The 19,633-nt window shown below is 44.8% G+C and overlaps 1 protein-coding gene across 2 annotated transcripts in view; it reads right to left on the bottom strand.

Annotated features, from left to right (window-relative positions):
• Positions 1–14,627, bottom strand: part of FOXK2 (forkhead box K2) — a 47,154-nt gene extending 32,527 nt beyond the window's left edge. For both annotated transcript variants that reach the window (XM_080922283.1, XM_080922284.1), the window contains exon 1: positions 14,144–14,627. In XM_080922283.1, the coding sequence (XP_080778409.1) occupies positions 14,144–14,535 (392 nt within the window). In that variant the 5' untranslated portion in view covers positions 14,536–14,627. The remainder of the gene's footprint in view (positions 1–14,143) is intronic.
• Between the last annotated feature and the right edge of the window lie 5,006 nt (positions 14,628–19,633).

Here is a 19,633-nt window from a genome sequence, read left to right as displayed (position 1 = left end):
CAAGAGTAGGACTAGGCCACAGCAGAGCAAGTCCAGACAAGAGATGGAATAATGTTCAAGGAGAAACACATGAGTGTCCAAGCCACCAGTGTAAGTAACATGGAGGAGGACACCCAGGCCACTGTGTGGATAACTTGGGGGTAGGAGCAGTTCCACACAAATGCTTTCAGTGGGTCAGCTGCAGGACAACAAGAACAAGAAAGGCCTCTAAGAAGGGGGAAGGAGAAGAGGAGGAAGAGAAGGAGGAGGAAGAAGGCCAATGGGGAAGTTAAGGTAATCATCTATTTCCAATTCCCAAAGCTGCTTTTTTAAAATTCCATCCTCGAGCTATGGAGATGGCTCCTTGGTTAAGAGCACTTGGCTGCTCTTCCAGAGGACCCAGATTCAATTCCCAGCACCCACATGGCAGCTCATAACTATTTGTAACTCTTGTTCTAAGGATCCAATTCCCTCACACATGCAGGCAAAATTCCAATGTACATAAACTAAAAAATAAATATGCTCTTAAAACTCCATTCTGGAGCTAAAACAGCTCAATTGGTTATGTTTCCCTGAAGTGTATGTATGAGAACCTAGGTTCTATCCCTTCCTTTCCCAAGTTCCACAAAATGAACAAACAAAATTTCAGTCTAAAAGGAAGCTTATCAGTTACCCATTTATGTTTCAACTTGACAACAGGAAATGACACTTCATTTTTCCCAGTCCTATCTCCCAAGGTTCAACAGTTCCTACTACAGGCAACTTTCGCCTCGTGAGCGAATTCTACAGTCTGGTCACCACTCAGCAGGTTTCTATCCCCACATTATGTATCACCCAACCATCTTTTTTATGAGATGATACTAAGACCAAGGTTAGTTATATGACAGAATTTCTAGCAACTTAAGAGTCAAGTAGGTGCCTTATCATCCAAAGCCATACCAACATTCAGGTCCAAGAAAGCAGACTAGAGAAGGAGCCAGTGTTTGCTTAGTGCAGAAAATCTGCCCGGGTTGTGACAGCAAGCCAGGCTCTCCCTCACCTCCCACTCACCTTTAAAGTCTTAAATTGTCTACAAACTTTAGATCCTCATGAACAATATTAGTCCACACAAAGAAAGAATTTAATCTTCACAGTAATCAGTTGACTCTTTGCTAGAAATTTTATTAGGCTAATGTTTTTTAATATTTTTATTTATTTGGGGGAGGAAGTGCCCACCACAGTATGAGAGTTGGTTCTCCCCTTCTACTATGTAGGTTCTGAAGACCGAACTCCGAGCTCAGATCCTCAGGTTTACCATAACAACCTCTATCCAATGAGCCATATTACTGGCCCAAATTGGTTTCATTTCTTATAATCCTACCAGACATAAACCCACATTTTAAAAAACAGATTTAAAAAAAAAAAATCATGGGAAAAACAGACTTTGGCTTACCTGTAGTAGCTGAAGGTCGTCTCCAAAATCTGTTGTGTACACCTGCTCCAACCCTCAGAACTCAAATCAAAAAACAAACACTAAAAAACAAAACAAAACAAAACAAAAAAAAAACAAAAAAAAAAAAAAAAAAAAAAACAACCAGCCCAATCAACAACCCTCACTGCTTCACTCAAATAAATTTAGTTCAAAAATATAACGTACCCTGAGGCAAAGGCTTTGAGAGCGTCTATGGGAATCAAGACCTTCCAAAGTCCCAGTATTCACCAGAATAAAAATGAGCAACTTGGGCTGCTCCCCAGGCAAAAAAACAAGATAAAGGTGGGCCTAATCAAGGTCCAAGACTGGGAAGACTCCTTGCTTTCGAGAAATCTATCACGGTGACAGCCAGACACCTGCTACACTGGCTAAGGAACAAAAATACATCAGCTACTAAATGAAAGGCTCACATGGCTCTCAACAAACCAACAAAACCTACAACAAACTACAAGGCAAACATAATTTCCAAAGCTACCAGGTTTTAACACTGCAACAAAAATCCTAAGTTACATAAAGAAACAGGAGTGACTCACCAAAGGAGCAAACAAGATTTATGTATAAGTGCTTGGTGCTAGACCATATGCTTAACATATGTTAGACCCCAGGCTCAATTTCTAACATACACACCCCCACACAAACAAGAGCAGTACAACAAAAAGAATCCAGCCCTGAAGAAAGACCAGATAGATGCTGGACTTACTACACAAAAAATATTTAAACAATTTTCTTAGCAAAACATGGTGGATCATTTCTGCAGTCCCAGTACTTGGGAAGCTGAGGTAGGAGGATCACTCAAGAATTCTGGTTCAGCAATAAAACTGTGAACAGTTCACAGCCATCTACAATCCAGTTCTCAGCTGTGTCACCTCTGGCTTCCCTGGGAACACACACTCACATACGCACACAGACACACATACAAATAATTTAAAATAAATTTTTAAGAAAGAAAGAAACCCCAGTGTGGTAATTCACCCCTTTAATACTAGCACTCAGGAGGTAGAAGAAGCTGGATCTGAGTCCAAGGTCAGCCTTGACCTATAGAGAGTGTGACAACACCCAGGACTACATACAAAAACTGTCTCAAAAAAAAAAAGGAGGGTAGTGGGAGAATGCACACTGAGAAACAGGAGGATCACAGCAAGTGTGAAGACAGCCTAATCTTCAAAGTTCTAGATCAACAGGGGCTACACAAAGACTTTCTAAGCTAATTTCAACTAGTTAGACAACATCCTGTAAGAAACAGGGAAGGAAGGTACAAGTTGCTAAGTCACTAAACTCAGGTTGGTCAGTTAGAATAGTGTGCGGAATGGAAAAGGCCTGGTTTGGTAGGATAGGCTCCAGTTTGGACACTGTCAAGAGCACCAGCTCAGGGCTCATTGAAGACAATCACCAGAATGAACAAGACAATAAACAAAGGCCACCACACCTACTCCTAGGTCAAGACACAAAGATGGAATCCAGGTCAGACAGGAGATAGTCACACTTGATCTTTGGGAGAAGCAAAAGCAAGCAACAGGGAAGACCAGGTCCCTGTCTCTCCTCAAAACAAGATCAACAGCAGGTCAACCTTGTTCCTCTAACAGACCTAATAGTGGTTTTCCAGTACCACCATGAGTTCTGTACCCTGATATACATTTTTACTTAAAGAAACCGTATGTACATGTACCCAGGCTTCCACAGTATCAGCCATCTTTAGCTTTAAAACACATAGTTTAAAAACAAAAGCCACTCTGGATAATCCATCATCAACCAAAACAGGAATAGGTAGCTGGGCAGCCCACATCAATTACCCCAAACAAGAAAGGCACAGGCAGGCAGAGTTTGAGGTTGGCCTGATCTGCATAGTGAGATCCTGTTTAAAAGGCAATCAATAGTAGAACATGTATACAACATATGTAAGGCCATGGGTTTGACTCTCCAGATTCCCCAAAAGTGAAATAATTGTAGTCAAGTGTGAATTGCCTCGAACATTTCTGTTTTGTTTTGCTTGCAGGTATGTTTGTGAATCATGTGCATGCCTAGTGCCCAGGGCCAGAAAAGAGCACTGCATTCCTTGGAGCTGAAATTAGTCAGTTGTAGATGTTGAAACATCTGAACTGGGTTCTCTGCAAGAGGTGCAAGTGTTTGTAACTGTGATGGTTTGTACATACCAATATATCCACTGAATACACACTTTTTTAAAGCCTACATTAAACAATTCATTAGCAAATACCTAAGTCATATCAAGTCCCTTGACCTAGGGGAGGTCATAGATCACAGTTCCAAGAAGAGAACCTGAAGAGGAGTCATCTGGACCACAAAAAGGTTATTTAGGATATATTCCGGTACAAGAGTAGGAATAGTAGACAAACATTAAAAAACCAGGATGGACAGCTAACCTTTAAGCCACGTATCTCTGCACTAAGATCAGATTGCCCTGAAAAGGAGCCTCTAACAGTTTGGAAATGGCAAAACAGCATTTTTAAAACTCTTCTGGCTGTCTCTAGCAAATCTGTTTATAGTCTGTTTAAGAAAATCAGGAGACAAGCTTTGGAACTGCAGTTATCTTGGATAACTACCACTTAGTGTGGCTATCATGACTAATGCCTATGTAACCACTCCAGTAAACCAGGGTGGACAAAGTAGAACTCCGATTAAAGAACAAAACCAAACCCCAACCAGTGTTGACCCAACCTTCATTCACCACATAGCTGTATCTAGAAGACCATGTCAAGCTCAAGTCAACTGGACACAAGTACAAATGCCTAGTGGACAAACCTTGGGACAGAGCATCTGTCATTCAGAACATAGAAGGGCATTGCACTGAGAAGTCTGTTTTTAAATTTATCTTCTATACTCTCTTGGATATGAAAAATCTTTTGCTGGTTTCATGTTTGGTGGTCCCTTCTCCAGGGTTAGAAAAAGCGTGTTCTGCTGAACGCTGTCAGCACTCTAGCCAGGTACCATTTATATAAACAGACATACACTCACCAACAAAACCCAACCACTTGCTGGGTTTTAGGTTACTTCAAGACTGTAATAATTTTTTCCAAGCTACTTTGGAACTACCATCTGAGGCTTCAATATAACTACTACAATGTTTAACTCAAACTTGACCTTGGAGTCTTTTCAGATTTTCTACAAAGAAAATTCCCCCAAAAGATTCATCAGGCTCTCATCCAGTCTGATTAGAATTGTTGACAAAGGATCTTCAGGATTCAAGCCTCAGCTCTAGTACCCAGGTCCTTCCCCTTTACCAGAAGGCCCACCCCATGCACCAAACAGGAGAGAGAAGGGGGCAAGAAACCAGAGCAACTTCTGTTACAGGCAGAAGGCAGATGCTATTGTGGGGGCAAATTGAGAAGTCTCCCCCAAAAGCCACATACAAACCCAGTCTGGATGGAACTGAAGTCTTGAGGGAATGGAGTAGGACCCTCCCATGTGCTACACTCACTGTGACCAGTGGATGGGGTCATTTGGAGAATACAAAGATGAAAAAGGTTATAAAAGTCTGTTTGGAACTGAATTTAATCCATTCTTTTAACCCATCCTTTCCTGCTGGTTAGTTAACACTGGTGAGCTATGCTACTCTGCTAGAACAAAAGGTACAATAAAGTGGGGGTAATTTATGCATACAAAGAGTTCTGAGCTTCTTTTATAATTAATTAATTAATAAATAATCTTTTGGGTATGAACAATCTTTTGCTAGTTTAATGCTTGTGATTCTTGAGAAATATCTGGGATCTGAACATAGTTCAATGACTTCGGTACATGTGTACTTTTTTATTTAACCCAAAAGTGCTAACAAGTCTCAAGAAGCCTAGGCTGTGAGATAAAAATCCATTAAATTTATAAGAGGATATTGGCACTGTTTAATACATGTCTTTAATCACATCACTTAGGTGGTAGAGGCTTAAAGATCTCTGAGTTTGAGGCCAGCATGGTCTATAGAGTTACAGGACAGCCAAAGCGATGTAGTAAGACCCTGTCTCGGGGGAAGGGGAAGGAGAAAGAGGAGGAAGGGAGAATGGGAGAATGAGAGACTGGGACTGAATGAATACTGGGTAGTATGGTTAGGTGTTATAATCATGTTTGATGTAGTCTTAGGGTTTCCATTGCTATGATGAAGCACCATGACCAAAACTTGGGAAGGGGAGGGTTTTATGTGGCTGACACTTCCACATCACTGTTCATCAAAGAAAGTCAGGACAGGAACTCAAGCAGGGCAGGAACCTGGAGGAACTGATGCAGACACCATGGAGAGGTGCTGCTCACTGGCTTGCTCCCCCTGACTTGCTCAGCCTGCTTTCTTATAGAACCCAGTTCTACCATCCCAGTGATTACTCTACCCACAATAGTTTGGACCCTCTCCCATCAAGAAAATGCCCTATAGTCTTGCCTATAGCATGATCTTATAGAGGCATTTTCTTAATTGAGAGTCTCTCCTCTCAAATGACTCTAGCTTCTGTCAAATTGACATAAACTATCCAGTACATATGATTTCTTAAAAATTGGAGTTGCAATAAAAATAAAAAATAAAAAGTTGTGATGCCGGAGTTCAGTTACGGATCTGCTGCCCAAGCATGCACAAGGACCCAAGTTCAACACTACCAATCACCTACCCACTGCATGTAAAAAGCCAGATGTAGTGGCAAGCATTTTAAATTCCAGCACTAGGGAGATAAAGACAAGGCACCAGTGAGAGAAAATATGGTTGCAGCATCTAAGCAACAATACCCAAGGTTGGCCTCTGGCCTCCAGATGCTTGTGTATACAGCTACACAAAAAGAAAATGGTACTCAAAGCTTGCAGCAGAAAGAGTAGGTGCGTGCATGCGAGTATTATTAGGTTCACAAAGAAAGTACTCACACTGGGATCTAAAGGAACCTTCTAGTACACAGGAGAACTAATGAGGGGCCACACCAACTAGACCCCATCCCCCATCCTATTACATTGGCACCTGAGTGTGTTTGCTTAACAGTGATGTTAAACCAGCAGTAAATGTACAGACATCACCTGACAACAGGCAATTACACTGTGCCATTTTTTGGGATCAAAAATCTGTTTGGGATTTGGTGTTGACTCTGGAAGACCAGAGGGGAACAGCTGTGTGAGAAGAGAAATTAGAACTCAAGATGCTAACGGCAACAGATCACAAGGCACCATAGATAGCAAGAAAGCCCTCTTGCTCTCTAAACTAGGCACTGCACAGGGCTGCTGCCAGGTTGTTCTTGAGAGCAGTGTCACCAACCACCCTTACTGTCCCTAAGCTGTCACCTGGAGAACCGATGGCTTCGAAGGTCACAGAGCTTGGATTCAAGTGCACACTCCTCCCAGAAAAACAGCTCTGTTCCTCAAGTATGTATAAACATAAATACAAACTTAAAAATACAAATAAAAGGCAATTTAGAGACTGACAGAAGCCATAGGAAACAATCACAGCACTATCTGACCAGATTCCAGTCTCTACTGGAATCCCATAAGGAAAGATTAAGTCCTGATTCTCCATCTACTATGAAACAGGACAGTGTCTCACAAAGTAAAAATGGAGAAAGCAGTACCTCATACTGAAAACTGAAGAAACACCTAAATACAAATAAAGGGAAAGGAAACCAGGAACTTAGAAAGCCCCAAGGCCAGTAAGAGACAAAGGAGAGACGCTCATTTTGTCCTTACAGAAAGAATACATGAGACCCAAAGGTTACAGACCCAAGGACAGTAACTGCTCTGTGGCAGTCTTGCTGATCTCCAGAAAACCAAGGCCAGAATTATGGTATCTCCATTCACCCTGAGGAGCAGTAGTGAGCCTTTTCAACAACTGTCATTCTGGAAGATTGTCTGGCATCAGGGTGGAAACCCTAAAACAGGATCCTTCCATGGACGGCTTCACATCTTCCTGACACTGTCCAGAGACCCAGCCTCCAGCACACAGGGGTCAAATTCTCATGACCATTCCTATCTCTAGAAAGACAATCAGAACCAGGCAGGGTGGCGCATGCCTGTAATCCTGCATTCAAGAGGGAGATGCAGAATAATCGCCACAGATTCAAAGCCAGCCTCAACTACCCAGAGAGAGGCCCTATCTCAAAAGTCAAACCAACTAATCAACCAAAAAGACTACTAGAAACTGTTTTCTCTCTAAAGAAAAAAAACAGTGCAATTTAAAAACCAGTAGCTCGTTTCTCCCCTACCAGGAGAATGAACTGTAAAAATAAATGAAAACAAGCTTAAAAAAGAAAAACAGGGCTAGAAAGATCAGCTGTTAAGAGCACTGGCTGCTCTTCCAAAGGACTCAGACTCAATTCCTAGCACCCACATGGCAGGTCACAAACTTCTCTTAACTCTAGTCCCAGGAGATCAAACTTTCCTTCTAGCCCCTCTGGGCACAAGGCAGTCATGTGGTATATATATATGTGTGTATGCAAAGCATCCTATACATGTACAACAAGGTTTTTAAAAGGAAAGAGAAAAACACTAACAAAGGTGTAAGACTATGAACAAGCAGGCCTCAAGGCAAATGGTACTACACACACCGGTCCTCAACTTTCCCTGCTCTCAGGATCCAGAGCTGGAAAATAGAGCAGACAGACACAAAAAGACAGGGACAACAGTGCTGCCTGCTGTGTGCTCAAGCCTCACACCCCTCAGGACCAGGTTTCAAGCACTAAGCTGAGGCCTGTAATGGTGAAAACAAATGTGGCCTCAGATCTGTGTCCCAGCTGTTGTGATGTACCTGATCACAGAGGGAACAGAGCCAGCAAGGTTAAGTGTGCTGGGACATGCCACCTATCTGGGAACCAATCTTTGTTGTCAGCCAAGATTATGTAAATAACTATCCTAAGTAACAAGACACAGGCTTGTATCTCAAAACACGTTAAAAACGGACTGGGTGTGGTAGTACAGGTCCCAGCACTTGACAGGTAGGGCCAGGCAGATCTCTGTGAGTTCAAAGCTAGCATGATCTAGCAAGTGAGTTCCAGAATAGCCAGCAGCTGTCTCAAAGTTAAAAATTGATGGCTCAACTGAAAAAAGGGACCCGATATGGAGCCTGTTGATCTGAGTCCCATCCCCAGAACCTACGCGGTAGGAAGCATTTGCCAGGCTTTTATCTGATCAGCTAAGCAAGGTCATCTCCAGCAACCAACCCTCACAGCCCTAAATGAACAGACACCAGGCCTCAAGGGGTGGGAGTGGGGCATGGTGTTCTGATCATATCGGCTTGCTTGAGTCTCCAGCAGGGAACTATCCTGCAGCTCACACTTGTGATTCTGCCTTCAGGCAAGCATGGTCTTTGCTGTAAACCTGCTGACAGTACAAGGTTTCCAACTCTAATCTTACCTCTCCAACCTTTCATGACCCTCTCCCTTATTCTCCATCCTCTATCTGGTCTGTCCTCCCATTTCATGACCACCTCCACCCGACAGACCCTTCTTACTTCTCCCTTATTGATGCTAGTATTCTCTGAGAACCAAGGTCTGTCCAACTCATTAGGGGCTGAAAAGTCACAAGAGTCCCCTCCACTCATCTGACAAGCTGTAGGAGCCATTGCGTGAACATTTGTAGTCTCTCCCGCTTCCTTTACAGAACAAGCCTCTAAATATGACCCTACCAAACTCTGTGAGGAGTATGGTTGCATCATGAAGCACTGCAGAGCCGGTTAAACCAGTCTGAGATGGGGACAGGGGTCGCTTTCCTTAATGGGCACATCTTATTTTTCATAATAAATAGATGAGTCAGCAAAACATGGTGGTGCACACCTGCAATCCTACCCTATAGAAGGCGGGAAAATAGTTAGACACTGGTCTAAGCTATACAGTGAGACCATCTTAAAAATCAATTGCTTCTATAAAACCAAGTCTTTCTGTTTCTGATGGCTATCAGCCTAGACTGGTTAAAATTATGGACTTGGGGTTGAAGGGGTAACCTGGCAGCCAAAAGTACTGGATGCAGAGGACTGGGTTTGGTTCTACTCACACAGCAGCTCACGATGTCTGTAACCTAGTTCCTGAGGGTCCAGCACCCTCTTCCAGCCTCTGACAGCACTAGGCCCACCAGTGTTGCAGATGTGTGAAAGTAAAACATTCATATAGATCTTAGCGTGCGTGAACAGACACACACACACACACACACACACAATATGAATGAGCTGCTTATCTGAGTGAGGGTTGGGGCGCTGGGAGGCTGGGATGATAGCTCAGTGGTTAAGAAAATGTACAGCTGCTGGAAAAGAATCTAACTTTGGCTCCCAACTCCCATGTCAGTTCAGCTACCTGTAATTCCAGCTCTGAAGGACCTGGCACCCATACCCACACACTTACAGATATTTTAAAGAGACAAGATTTTTAAAAGTTGCTTTTTTTTTTAAGTTGTTAATTTTGATGTTATATTTAAGTTTTTGCTTCCATGACAACAACAGGAACAGACCCAAACTTTCTGGTCCCACTGATTTTTCTGTTGTTTTTTGAAACAAGGATTTCTCTGTGTGGCCTTTGATGTCCTGAAACTCACTCTGTAGACCAGGGTGGCCTTGAACTCAGAGATCCGCCTGCCTCTGCCTCCGGAGTGCTGGGATTGCAGGTGTGTGCCACCACAGCCTGGCTACCCACTGGTTTCTTAAAACTTCAGTCTTAGGCACTAAACTTAGTTTTTGGACAGCAAGGGACCCTGTACGTAAGAAGGCTTTCTTCCCTGACAGTGTTACGCTCTTCTGTTGCTATGATGAAATGCCACACAGAAGAATTCTTACAGAAGAGTGTATTTTGGCATACCCTTATCTAGAGGAATAAAAATCATACGGTGGAAGGCACAACAGCAGGCAGTAGGAGCAAGAGGCTAAGAGATCAGATCTTGAATCATGAGCTTGAAGCACGGGGGAGGGGGCGCGACTAAGAGAGGCTTTTTATTTGACAAGCCTACCTTACCTACCTTTAGTGACCTGTTCCTGCAAGGCACACTCCCTAAACTTCCCCAAACAGCACCACCAACTGGGGACCAAATATTCAACTATCTGAGCCTATGGGGATATTTCCACTAAAGTGAAAGCAGTATCTTACCAAGTTCAGACAAATCCACACCTGAGCCTTGCACACTCTCCCCTCTAAGATCCTTCCCAGCCTGAATTCCATCTACTCCAATGCAGATTACAGGCTCATTCAAAGCTGGGAGGTTTCCTCCACCTGCCCATCTTCAGGAGACCCTACAGAACCCAGCTCAGTGTTTCTCCTAAGTCACAAGGTCTCAAAAAATGTTACATTTCCCTTATATATGACTTTACTTAGCCGAAAACAAGTATCTGTAGAATCATGTGGATTTTTGTTTTTGAAAATACACATGCTGGGCTGGAGAGATGGCTCAGTGACTAAGAGCACTGACTGCTCTTCCAGAGGTCCTGAGTCCAATTCCCAGCAACCACATGGTGGCTCACAACCATCTGTAATGAGATCTAATGCCCTCTTCTGGTGTGTCTGAGGACAGCTACAGTGTACTCATATAAATACAATAAATAAATCTAAAAAGAACAAGAAAGAAAAAAGTACACACACCCTTGTTGTCATGCATATGGAGTCCCAAGTGGGCTCTAGGCTTACCAGCCACTGCAAAGACTCTGTACTGTTCCAACCATACTAGCCAGGATAGTCCTATCCAAATAAGCATGCCAAATCCATACAATATATACTATTTCAATGAACTAATCACACTTTAAACCACACTATTGTACTTCACATCCTTCCAAATTACCTTTAAATTTTGTTCTCTTAGGCAGGGTGGCACTTGTAAACCTGGCTAGCTGAAACTCAAGATAAATCCTCCCATCTCTTCCTCCCAAGTGTTGGGTGGAATTAAAGGCATGCACTGAGATGCTGGCACCTCTTTGAATTTTTACAGTAAACTACAAAATACAAACATTCAATTAAAAAAGTGGAACAAGGATAAAATTGTGGTGGTTTAAATATAAGACCCAGTAGGGCAGTGATGCACACCCTTAATCCCAGCACCCTGGAGGCAGAGGTAGGCAGATCTCTGAGAGGCTAGCACAATCTACAGAGCCGGCTTAGTTCCAGATCACACAGGGCTACACAGAGAAACCCCATCTCCAGAGGGGAAAAAGCTGAAATTTCCACAAGGGAAATTCGCTTAGAGTTTACGGCCAAGATTACCTAGACTACAAAGGAAGAAATGTATTTGGAAATAAAGTAACAAGAGTGTTCACACCAGCTGTGGCAATACACCAGTTCCTAGGTGGAGGCAAAAGGTCTCCAGTTCAAGGTCACCTTGTCATGATTACACTGTCTCAAAAGTATTTCAGCCTCAGCATAATTTTTCCATTATTCATTCTTTCAGGCATGAGGGTACCTATTTGTTTGTTTAAACTTAAAAAGATTTTGGGTGGCCACAGTGTTGGTTCTGTGGTTATGAGCATTGGCTATTGTTCCAAAGGACCCAGGTTCAATTCCCAGGACCCACATGGTGGCTCAAAACTGTGTAACTCCAGCTCCAAGGAATCCAGTCCTCTTCTGGCCTGTGAAGGCACCAGGCACACACGTGGTGCACAGACATACTTGGAGCTGGAGAGATGGCTCCTCAGTTAAGAACATGTGCTGCTTCAGGAGAGCTAAGTTTGGCTCCCAGCACCTATGTCAGATGGTAACCACCTTTAACTTCAGCTACAGGAGATCCTCTGATGCCCCTGGTGACACCTACCCTCACATGTACATACCAACACAGACACATAAGTTTTAATCTAAGTTTTTAATTTAATTTGAAATTTAAAAATAACAATAAAAAAATAACTTGTAGGCCAGCAAGACAGCTTACTGGTAAGGGCCCATGCTGCCACATCTGATGATCTGAGTCTGATACCCAGGACCCACACAGCAGAAAGAAAGAACTGACTCCAGCAAGTTGTCCTCTGGCCTCCGTGTGTGCTGAAGTGAATGCAAGCAAGGCACAGATATAAACAAATGTAATTTTACTTATTATTTTATTTAGTTATTTGAGGCAAGGGTTAGCCCTGGCTGGCCTGGAACTCTCTATGTAGACCAGGCTGTCCTCGAACTCATAGAGATCCACCTGCCTCTGCCTCCTAAGTGCTGGAATTAAAGGTGTGCACAACTACACCTGGTAACAAATGTAACCTTAAATTTATTCTATTTTGTGTGTGTGAGCATTTGCCCAAATGCATCACCTGTGCATATGCCTGGTGATGACAGCACTCAGAAGAAGGTATCTGAGGCTTAAAGCTCTAAGTACAAATGGTGTTGGCAGTAATGTAGATGCTGGGAACTGAAGCTAAGTCCTCTGCAAGAGCAACAAGTGCTATTAACCACAGAGACTTGATATTTTTTAAATAAATAAACAAATAAATGAACTTTGTAGCCAAGCACAGTGGTGCCTGATGGGACACCCCCCAAAGCTAAGAAATATGGAGCACACACACACCTAAGTAAAAACCGCAGCTCTTACCATTATCTCCAAAAACTGAAAGCAATTAAAACTTTCAGTCTGTGGCAAAAGCTATACTAGCAATGATCTAGAAAGGAACCCCTGAGGAATAATTAGCATTTCCTGGAGAGCAAAGTTGTTTTCCAAACACAGTAAATGATAAGTTTATCCAACCACAGAACCGAATTGAAATTGTGCCCTGACTGACAGTTCCCTATGAGGCTCCCTTGTCACACACCACCCCCATCTTGCAAGAATTCCTTAAAAAACAAACACTCTTTGTTCTGTTTTTGTTGTTTTATGAGACAGTGTCTAAGCATGCAACCCAAACTAGTCTACAGTTTACTACAGTCTAACTTAGCCTGGAACTCAAATTTCTACTGTCTCAGCCTCCAGGGTACTGGGATTACAGGTTGAAGACACAGCACTTGGCTAAAGAATTTTTTTTATTACTGTGTAGAAATTAGTATCCAGTTTTCCCAGATTTCTAAGGTTCTGGACAGGCTTTAATCCTTCATGTTTGGAGTTTTCAATTTTTAGGCTACAGAAACGCCGGGGAAAGAGAACTATTTGGCTTAAGACGTTACCTCCAAAATATCTTGCCACTGAAACGTGAATAACAAAAAGTAACCGGTATCTAGTCTTCATTTTAGATATTTTAGTTCAGGGCAGTTTTCCACCACACACAGCATAACATCTCCCTTGGGTGCTTTCTCCCTGATGGTTAGGCATAGAGCACCCATAAAACTTCCACCCACCAACGCTGGTGATGACAGGGAGGGCCGAGGGTTGATGGCAGAAATGATGGTGTGTGTTCTGAGAGTCCCATGTCAGACTGGACAAAGGGCTGCGGGCTAGAATACCAGTGCATGGGAATAGCAGTATGAAGGCAGACACGAGTGGGCCAGCAGGTTATATACTCCGGGTGGAGCGCTGGGGGCTGTGGTCCCAGTTCTGGTAGTGGGTATTAAAGTAGGATAGGTCAGAATCCGTCAGGTCTTGGTCATGGGTAGTGAATAGGTCCTGGTGGTGAGTCTAGCCTGCCTTGCTCCTGGATAGCGGATTAAGATCTCTCCCTGATGGTGACCAGAAGGTCTGGTTCAGGGTCTGACCCTGCTCTTAGGTAGCTGACATGAGTCCTGCCTGATGCTGGGTAGTGGGTCTGGGTCCCGCCCCTCCCTAAGGGGTGGCTGCTGTGGGTCAGGGTCCCTCCCTGCTCGTGGGTAGCCACCGTAGGTCAGGTCCAGGCCGCAGCCCCCGCCCGCCACTCACACGCGCGGCAGCTGCAGCGGCGGCGCCCCCCGCCGCTGGAACACCCCGTCCACGAACACGCCGTTCTTGCCGAGACAGCGCAGGTAGAAGTCGCCGCCCGCGTCCGGCCGGGGCTGCGCGGGTTCCGGGGCGGCCGCACTATGGCCGCCGCCCGGGGGCGTGAAGATCTCCAGGTGGCGCCGCGAGATGAAGCTCGAGTGGCCCATGCTCACATCTACCGAGCCCTGCGACGAGTTGCGCCCGATGGTCACCGAACGCTTCTTCATGAGGTACTCGAACTCGCGGCCTTCGAGCCGCGCCACGGCCCAGCCGCCGGGCGGGGATCCGCCGCCCCCGGCCCCGCCACCCGCGGGAGGGGCGCCCGCGCCCGAGAGCGCCGCCGCGGCCGCCATCGCCTGCGAGGCCTGGCCGATCCGCGCGGGCGCCCTAGCGGGCCGAGGCCCGGGCGCGGTCGTGGGCCGCGCGAGCCGAGCACGGTCGCGGAGACCGCCGGCCGGCGAGGAGAGCTGCGAGGGCGGGAGCTCGCACGGCCGCGCGCCGGGCCCGACGACGGACGGGCACGCCGGCCAATGGGCGCGGCGCACGCAGTGGGGCTACCGAGGGCGGCCAATGGGAAGCTGCGCCGCCGAGCGCCCGCACGTCCGGCGTCGTCGCGCGACGCAGGTTGGCCGCGGCGGCGCGGAAAACCCGGGGCGGAGAAGAGGAGTTGGCGTGGGGCCGCGCGCGTTCGTGGAGTGAGCGGGGGTCCAAGGTCATGACGGGCGCACTTGCGCCCCGGGAGCCGCTGGTCACTTTTAACACTCCGCCGTAGGCTGCGTAGAGCCATGCACGCTGCTCGGGAGCCTGCCGCATTGATCAGTGTGTCACAGCGCAGGGCTGTAACAGAAATTACCCCAGTGTACATAGAGTTCTGCACTCAGTAATTCATACCAAGGGCTGCAAATCTGAGCATTCTGCCAATGTGTGTGTGATCCCATCTCTCCCATTAAAAAAGAAACCACTACAGGGGCCCGTAGGAAGAGCAGAGCTATGCGATCGAGCAGGCAGTGAGGGGCTCCAGAAGCCGGTGCCAACATAGAGGTGAAGCTGAGGCCCCTAGTGTCTTCCTCAGGACCGAAGGGCAGTGGATGCACCTGCTTTTTAGCTCTGGTGAGAGAGGCACGTGGTCATAAAGAACGTCACACCAATATGGTGGCCCCTGGGTGCAGGCGATGGGACGCAGTGTTCTCTCACTGATGCACAAAAGGAGTTCAGTTCAGGGAGAGTGGAAAGGTTGAAAGCAGTCTGGACTTAAAGCTGCACAGGATAAAATGGACATTCTAGCCAAGAGCTTCTAAATAGAGGCCCCCCAGACTATAGGCATCGGAACATTTTGCATTTTAATTTATTCTATGTGCCTGAACTTACACTAAATTTAGTGGAAATTAATGTGCCTTTATAACATTTACATATCTTATTTGACATATATGTGTTTGTAATTACTGTATAAATTCCTAAGGGTTCAAACTGCTTTGTACTATAAATATGGCAGGAAGCCATTTCATTAAATATTCATCTGAGGCATTGTAGGTGATGTAGAGATAACTATGGAAATGATATAACTAGGTAAGTATCTAGAGACAAAACAGTCGAAAGAAAAAGCATGGTCTGAAGCAAGAAATGTTTTCCCATCCCTCTTGACGCTGTTGTATTGTCCTGAGCTCTTGCTTTAACACACGTTAGTGCCTAAGGCAGGTTTGAGGCCCTACCTGTATTTAAAGAGGTGCTAGATCAAACTTTTTACACCTGGCTATCCAGGTATATAAAGCAAGCTGACAAATCAAACATGGTGCATTGTTTGGCTTTTGTGGTTTGGTTTTGGTGCTTTCTGTGAGGAGGGAAAGACAGCTGTAGATAGCCCTGGCTGGCCTGGAACTTATTATATAGGCCAAGATTTCCTGGAACTCATAGGCATTCACCCACCTCTACCTCCCAAGGGTTGGGATTAGAGGCATGAGCCACTGTATCTGGCCAAATCAAACGCTTATAATAAAGATATTTATTTTAAAGCAATTCTTCAACGTACATGTAAACCATTTATTATGGATGAAAACTACTCTGTATACTAATAGGATATATGTGTTTGTCTGTTCCTATGTATGTATTGTAGAAATTATGTGTCCCACTGGGGAACATGTAGACACCAAGGATTGATGTCAGGATGTCATCAATGGCTTTTCTCCCTTGTCTTTTTTTTTTTTTTCTGAGACAGGGTCTGTCAATGAACCTGGAGTTCACTATTTTGGCAAGGTTGGCTGCCCAATGAGCCCCCAGGATCTGCTTGCATATATGCCCCATTCCCACCCAGATGAGTATTTGATCCTGCAGGATATAGAGCATCTTTGAGGTTTTTCAGAGTTGATCCATATGTTTTGTTTGTTGGTTTGAGATAGGGTCTCACTATGTAGCCCTGACTGACCTGGAACTCATCATGTAGACCAACAGGGTGGCCTGGAACTTAAGAGTTACCTTTCTATGCATCCCAAGTCCTTTGATTTAATGTGTATTCCAGCAAATTTTGAATTTATGATTATTAATGTTAAGAACACTGATTTATATAAACACAGCTACAAAATAGCAGAAGTGTGTTTAAGATCATTGCAATAGTTGGCAAGCTTTTCTCTAAAATAAATGTAAACAAAAATTCTGATACCTATTGGAGGAGCTAAAATTATTATGACCTACATTATAAAGACCTGACAACGATGTGAAGCAACTGAGAAATCGGTACGGAGCAATGAGAGATGGTTTGTCTCCTTCTTTCCTTCCCTTTGAGGAATCATGTACCCCAGGCTCATCTCAAACACTGAATTTCTGATCCTCATAGCACCTCTCACATGGTGGGATAAAAGGTACTTGCCATACCTATTCAGGTAGTACTCAGGATAGATCTAGGACTCTGCATGACAGGCAAGGAAAATATATCTGATTTTTTATGAATTTCACAGATGAATACCATATGTTCCATCTTGAACTTTTAAAAATAGTCTAGGTTTTGCCTTTTGCAAGGGAGCAGAGATAGGTTTCTTTGTATAGCCCTGGCTGTCCTGGAACTCCCTCTGTATACCAGACTGGTCTTAAACTCAGAGATCTGCCTGCCTCTGCCTGCAGGGCTGGTATTAAGGTTTAAGATCTTTTTATTTGTGTGCCACCTGCAAATGGGTACTGCAGAAGCCAGAAAAGGGTACCAGATACCCTAAGGCTATAGTTAAAGATGGTGTAAGTCACCTGATGTGGGTCCTAGGAACTAAACTTGGGCCCTCTAGAAGAGCAACAAGCTTACTTAACTGTTGGGCTATCTCTATGTCTACCTCATCCCAAAATTTACTGTCAGGATTTGAAAGGGACTATCACTAGACATGGTGGTTCATGTTTCTAACGCCAGCACTTGGGAGATGATGGAAGCAAGAGAAGCCGTTCACAGCAAGCCTTAGCTAATTGTGACTGTATCTGAAAATGAAACAGAGAGGGAATTAAGGGGAAGGCAGGCAGAGGGAGACAGAATTCTTGTTTTGGTTCTGAGATAGTTTCTCCATCATTTATTTCTGCTTAGTCTGAGACTCACTGTGTAGACTAGGCTGGCCTCCAACTAAGAGATCTATCTACTCTCTACCTCATGAGTGCTGTGATCAAAGTTGTATGCTCCCATATCTGTCTGAAAAAAGTATGATTCTGAGACTTTATTAAATCTTCCCCACCAGAGACATGAGCCTGTAGTCACATCTGCTGGGTTTGGATCCTTAAGCCAAGAGTTCAAGGGACCAGGCTGTTTCTGTAGGGGAGGAGTGTGACAGGAAAGGCGGGGAGGAACATGGCTTACTTATCAGAGCGCCAGCTTAGCATTCCCCTAGACTCTGCCTGAAGTCCCACCACTGTAAAAAAAAAAAAAAAAAAAAAAAAAAAACGGGTGGTGAATCTGTAATCCTAGCACTTGGGAAGTAGAGGCAGGAGGATCAAGATGGAAAGTTCAAGGCCAGCCCAGGCTACAAAGTGAGCTCAAAACTTGGGTGACTTAGTGAGACCCTGCCTCAGAATAAGAGAGCAAGAGAAAGGGTTTGTGTGTGCACTTGAGATATGGCTCAGCTGTAGTTTCTGCCTAGCACATGACATACCCAAATCCCATTCCCAGCAGTAGACAGGTAGATATACACAGTTTAAACAAAACTACATTCAGGGGTCTGGAGAGATGGCTCAGCAGTTAAAGGCTCTTGCTGCTCTTCCAGAAGACCAAAGTTGTTTCCAGCACTCACAATGCAGCTCACAAGTGCCTATAACTCCAGCTCCAGGGCACCCAATGTCCTCTTCTGGCCTCTGTGGTTACCCATACACACCTGACTTGCTCACAAAGACACACATACATATAAATAATAATTATAATAAATCTTCCATTTCAACTCAATATTTACAAAGAGCCACATCCACAGAAGATATGGTGCTTCATGAGAAGTGAGATGTGAAATGTCTTCTCTGACAATGGACTGTGTTCTCTCAAATGGTAAGCCAGAGTAAATGCCCCAGGTAATTTCCCATCTGTAGATGCAGAAGGGAACCCACATGTAGTATGCCAAGTGGAAAGGAAGCCACATTTCCTGCATTACCCTTCCAGCCAGCTGTGCCCCTCAGATGAGTGCTGTACTTAGGGTAGCACCTGCAGCCCAGCTGCCAGCTGCAACCCCAACTCCTGTAGTTGACTCACTTGTCCTGAACCTGGAAAGCCCACATGTCGACCAGCAATGGGTAAGGCACACTGAGTCAAATCTTACAGCAGTCCAAAGAATGTATTGAAGAGTGCAGCAATCCTCCCCGCCACTTTCTGCTACTGTGGTTCTAGAGGATGAACTTGGTGCCCGTGTGTGTAGGTACACGCTCTGCTCCTGAACGATGGCACAAGCTCTGACAAAACTATTTCTAAATTACCTGTGACAGAAACCAAATTTAGTCTTTGAGACAGAATTTCATCATGTATAAGCCATGGTTATCCCCATACAGCTCAGGGTCAGGTAGGAAACAAGCTAAGACTGGGTCTCTGCTGAACCGGACCAGAAGTACTGTAAACAGAGCACTGGGTAAACATGAATTTGGGATTATGCTGTTTTCTCATACTGGGGCCAGCCACCACATGACTGCTCTGCAACTGTCAGGCTGCTTTGACCAGGTCCTGTCAAGAACTTGCTCCCTTCATGCTTCCATTGTTTGGGGGATAGTGGGGATGAGACAGGGTTTCTCTATGTATCCCTAACTGTCCTGGAACTCAATCTGTAACCCAGACTACCCTTTAATTCTCAAGAGATCCACCTGCCTCTGCCTCCAAGTGCTGGGATTAAAATCGTGCACCACCATGCTTCCATTGTAATGCAAGAACAGAAAGCACTTGCAGTAAGAAAAGCTCATAGGGCCACAGCCTAGCTTCAGTGAAACAGGAGTATCTTAGCGCCGAGCCTCTGTTGCTAT

The sequence above is a fragment of the Micromys minutus genome (assembly GCF_963924665.1).
Source record: "Micromys minutus genome assembly, chromosome: 10".
Taxonomy (NCBI): domain Eukaryota; kingdom Metazoa; phylum Chordata; class Mammalia; order Rodentia; family Muridae; genus Micromys; species Micromys minutus.
Note: the sequence above shows the minus strand (reverse complement) of the source record. Positions and strands in the feature narration are given on the sequence as shown.